The sequence below is a fragment of the Sinocyclocheilus grahami genome, unplaced genomic scaffold (genome assembly GCF_001515645.1).
Source record: "Sinocyclocheilus grahami isolate Dianchi unplaced genomic scaffold, SAMN03320097.WGS_v1.1 scaffold344.1, whole genome shotgun sequence".
NCBI lineage: Eukaryota > Metazoa > Chordata > Actinopteri > Cypriniformes > Cyprinidae > Sinocyclocheilus > Sinocyclocheilus grahami.
This window is the reverse complement of record NW_015505523.1, coordinates 545,563-550,759: the sequence shown is the minus strand read 5'-3', so window position 1 is coordinate 550,759 and position 5,197 is coordinate 545,563. Positions and strand designations below refer to the sequence as shown.

The 5,197-nt window shown below is 34.3% G+C and overlaps 1 protein-coding gene across 2 annotated transcripts in view; it reads left to right on the top strand.

Moving 5' to 3' along the window:
- Positions 1 to 5,197, top strand: part of LOC107548171 (nectin-1-like) — a 35,966-nt gene that overhangs the window by 21,130 nt on the left and 9,639 nt on the right. Inside the window, exons 2-4 of one of the 2 annotated variants that reach the window (XM_016228744.1) lie at positions 1,001 to 1,372; positions 2,469 to 2,768; positions 3,875 to 3,992. In XM_016228744.1, coding sequence (XP_016084230.1) covers positions 1,001 to 1,372; positions 2,469 to 2,768; positions 3,875 to 3,992 — 790 coding nt within the window. The remainder of the gene's footprint in view (positions 1 to 1,000; positions 1,373 to 2,468; positions 2,769 to 3,874; positions 3,993 to 5,197) is intronic. The other variant, XM_016228745.1, reaches the window with a different exon arrangement.

Sequence of the window (5,197 nt, the reverse complement as noted above, 5' to 3'; positions counted from 1 at the left end):
AAAAATTTACTTAAATGATTTTAGCAAATGGCTGCAATATAACAAAGAGTGAAAAATTTAAGGGGGTCTGAATACTTTCCGTACCCACTGTATATATATATATATATATATATATATATATATATATTTCTTTACATTGTAAAAGTTTTTGCTGTCACTTTTGATCATCCCATTCTTAAACTTCTTTTAATTGTCAAATCAAATCCTCCTGGTTGAGGTCCTACCTCATTTCAAATCCATTTCAGGAACTGAATGGGAATTTAAATTAAATTCTGTATAGCCAGTAAATGTTTATGTTTTCATAAAAATATGAGGTAACACTTTTCTTAAAGCCTTTATAATAAAAGTAGTTTTAATGCAATAATTATGCCTTGTAATGCACTTATAATGCATTGTACAATCTAATGAATAATTGTAACCACAATTAATGCATTATAACACTTATCAATTCATTGTTACACTATGCATTTTAAATTCGGTTATAATTATTTACGACAAGATATCATGTATTACAATGTACATTATGAATAATTATAATGCATTATAGTCTCTAATAACCCTGCACAAATGTTTTAAGTGAAGTGTTACCAAATATGAAAAAAAAAATTGTTCTGTCGTTTGTTTTTGGTTTGACAAGTAGTTTTAATGCAATAATTATGCCTTGTAATGCACTTATAATGCATTGTACAATCTAATGAATAATTGTAACCACAATTAATGCATTATAACACTTATCAATTCATTGTTACACTATGCATTTTAAATTCGGTTATAATTATTTACGACAAGATATCATGTATTACAATGTACATTATGAATAATTATAATGCATTATAGTCTCTAATAACCCTTTATAATGCATTATACACAAATGTTTTAAGTGAAGTGTTACCAAATATGAAAAAAACAATTGTTCTGTCGTTTGTTTTTGGTTTGATACTAGACATCTTTACAGTTCATCCACGTTGTGAGAAATAACTGTTAATCTTTTTATTTCCAGGTGTTCATGGTCAGATGGTCCAGATGGACAGCAGTAAGTCAGGATTTGTGGGCTCACAGGTAGAGCTACGCTGTCAGTTTGTCAACAGCAACCCACCTGTAAAAATCTCGCAGGTCACCTGGCAGAAGCTGGTCAATGGCACTAAGCAGAACGTGGCCATCGCCAATCCAGCCCTGGGGGTGTCAGTACTGAGCCCCTTCAAAGAGCGTGTGCGCTTCAAGAACCCCGCCGTCCGCCAGCACACACCTTCCCTGGAAGACACCACCATAGTCTTCAACAAACTAAAACTGTCGGATGAATCCACCTACATCTGCGAGTACACAACCTTCCCAGCTGGCAACAGGGAGAACATGGTTAATCTCACTGTTTATGGTATGTAATGCTGCTGTTCTCCTAATACCAACTGTAAAGCTGACCACCAATACCACGAACAATGCATTTAAAATATGACTTCAGATGAGATTTAAGAGGTGAATAACTTTAATTTCAGTGGGCGAGTAAACATTTAAAGGTATAGTTCACCCAAAAATGAAAATGTGCTGAAAATGTACTCATCCTCAGGTCATCCAGGATGTTTGTTTCTTCATTGGAACAGACGAAAAGGGAATGGTGCCAACAGTTGATAAAGCATCACAATAATCCACAAGTAATCCACATTCAATCAATTAACAATTGGAGACGTGTGAATTACTTGTGGATTATTGTGTTGTTTTTATCAGCTGATTGGACTCTCATTCTGACGGCACCCATTCACTGCAAAGAATCCATTGGTGAGCAGGATATAAAGCTCCAATTTTTCCAAATCTGATGAAGAAACAAACTCATTTACATCTTGGACGGCCTGAGGGCGAGCAAAATGTCAGCCAATTTTCATTTCTGGGAAAACTATTCCTTTAACATTGAGTAAGTTCAAGGTCCTTACAAGATTCAGATTTGGACAGTTTAAGAGATATCTTACTTACATAAAACTAGTAAAGCCTTGGTGATTAAGCTTTAGTGATTAATTGAAAACTCACCATCATCAGATTACTCTCAGTACCTGAGCAGCGTAAAAGCATTTACTGTAACTTTGAGTGCTTGCTTATGGTTAGCCGCTGTGGTGTGAAACGGGCCTTTGGAGCCAAGATTGTGCTCTGGTGGATTTTGCTAGATTTTTTATAGCGCTAACATCACATAAACTGAGATTTATTTTTTGGTTATAAAGTTAGTAAAACTTTTGATTTCACAGAAGAATCATTTCTGTGTATATTGCATAATTTTCCAAGTTGAGAGGCCTTTGTCTTTTCAAAATGTTTTCCATGAAAACGGGTTATTATACAGCACTTTGCAGTTCTTAATGAAAAAAAACACACCAATAAGCTGAAAAGCTTGCAAAACATAGTGTGGCACAGAATATTACAGTAATCTGGTAGTTGTCTGCAGTGCATGAAATATCCCAGTGTTCTAAGCCTATGTATTTGTCCTGCAGCTCGCCCTATGATCCAGATGAGTCTTTCCACACCCTCCATAGTGGCAGGAACCAAAGATCTGAAGATGACTGTTGCCACGTGTGTTTCTGCCAATGGGAAGCCACCCAGTGTGATCACATGGGAAACTGATTTAAATGGAGAATCCAACACCCAGGAGATACGCAACCCTGATGGGACTGTCACAGTGCGCAGTGATTACTTGGTGGTTCCCAGTCGAGAAATACACCAACAGCTGCTCACCTGCGTCTCCACATATAATGACGAACAATACACAGACAGTGTAACACTCAACATTCAGTGTAAGAAACCAGCTATACTTCTGTTCAAAAGTTTGGGGTCAGTAAGATAAAAAAAAAATACTTATTCAGCAGGGATGCATTAAATTAATCAAAAGTGACAAAAAAGACATTTAGATTGTTCCAAATAAATTATATTTCAAATAAATGCTGTTCTTTTGAACTTTCTATTCATAAATAAAATAATGAAAAAAGTCTCTCGGGTTCCATAAAAATATGCATAAATAACTGATTTCAACATTGATAATAATAAGACATTTTTCTTGAGCATCAAATCAGCATATTAGAATGATTTCTGAAGGATCGTGAAGGACACTGAAGACTGAAGTGGCAGCTGAAAATTCAGCTTTGTCGTCACAGGAATCAATTACATTTTAAAATGAATTTAAATAGAAAACAGTTACTTTAAATTGTAATAATAATAATCAAAAGTGACAAAAAAGACATTTAGATTGTTCCAAATAAATTATATTTCAAATAAATGCTGTTCTTTTGAACTTTCTATTCATAAATAAAATAATGAAAAAAGTCTCTCGGGTTCCATAAAAATATGCATAAATAACTGATTTCAACATTGATAATAATAAGACATTTTTCTTGAGCATCAAATCAGCATATTAGAATGATTTCTGAAGGATCGTGTGACACTGAAGACTGAAGTGGCAGCTGAAAATTCAGCTTTGTCGTCACAGGAATCAATTACATTTTAAAATGAATTTAAATAGAAAACAGTTACTTTAAATTGTAATAATAAGAGACTTCTTTCAAAACATTTAGAAATCTTACTAACCCCACACTATTTTTAATTTATTACAAGTTGCTTTAAATTTTTTAAATTTATTTCATTATTTAATTTCAATAGTAGTACTTAATAAAACAGTACTTATTATACTATAATGTTTTTTTCATTTGAGCTTAATAGTAATTGCAGTTTAACTTTTAGTTTAAAATGTATTTTTAAATATATCCTCATGGGTTATGGATTAAAATAATTTTATTCGAAATATTCATTATTGTTAAAGTCAATTTTATTAAATGTCCATTGAAGGAAATAAAAAAAAAGAAAAGTTCTGAAATAAATTTGTGCTCTCTTTTCTCCTTGTTTACAGATGAACCAGAGGTGATAATAGAAGGCTTCGATGGGAACTGGTATTTGAACAGAGAAAACGTTCAGCTCACCTGCTTGGCTGATGCCAATCCACCCATCTCATTGTTTCAGTGGAGATAGTATGTCATTTTATGACATTTTGCACATATTTATTTATGCTCAGTTAAAATACTTTGAAATGGATGATGATCTCAAAATATACCATAGCCTAAACAACTGAATATTATATATTATATCAATGCCAAAGAAATGTGTTGATTGCCACAGAAATTCATTTCAGCTCTGTTTGCAATGCGCTTAAAATGGAGGTCCATGGGGCAAGGCATTTGCATCTCATATTTTTGTTAGATCTGCTTATCTTGATTCTTCAAGTCTAATGGCTATACTTTCTGGCTATACATGTGTGGTTTTGTAACATTTACCCTGGTACAATGCTTTGGCCCATAGACTTTCATTGTAAGTGAATTACTATAAACACAGTTATTGAGGGTCAAGCCAAAATTACAGTCTGATACAAATGTAATTTCACTTTTCAATATTAATTCCAGAACACTCATCTATCATATTAAAAACATTTATGCTTCTTTCAGTCACAGTTCTTTCAGTTTTAATTTAAAGGTGACATATCATGAAAATCGGACTTTTCCAGATTTTAAGTGCTATAATCAGGTCCCCGGTGCATCTACCAACCAAGGAAACGTGAAAAAGATTAACACAGTAACTGTTAAGGTAAGCCTTTTTCTACAAGCGTCTGAGAAAACGAGCGCGTCAGATTTCGCTGCCCTTGTGACGTGGCAAAGGGTTCTCATTATAACATTACCGCCCCTTAATCTGTAAGTTTCCACCCACGGCGCCGTCATTTTGATTTTGCAAGCGACAACGCTGTACCAGCTCTAATGCCAATGGCGAAAGTTTGAGCAAAACATGCTATTGCTAACTGTTCTGCCTTTGGCTGCACAGACGAGCACAGAACACTATTTAGAGTCTCAGCCTCAGAGGAGACAAGAGAGCAGTGGATTTATTGATTTATTTACTGTATATTGCTGCTGCCACAGATCTAAAATAAACATGCAATTTATTTCCCAGCAGTTTACCTTCACAGACATAACCGACTGTTTTTGTAACTCGTGTGTGTTTTTAACGTAAACTTGTGTGTGAATGAGAACTTAGTTTAGTACTCACATGCTGTGACAGCCGCTTTCTGTCCGTGTGCTTCGGATGTGTGCGCTCAGAAAACCGCATATCAGAAGTTTAAACTCATATTGTTTAAAACGCATGATTTCAGCGCGATAAACATGATAATCAGAACCAAAACAGATGTTTT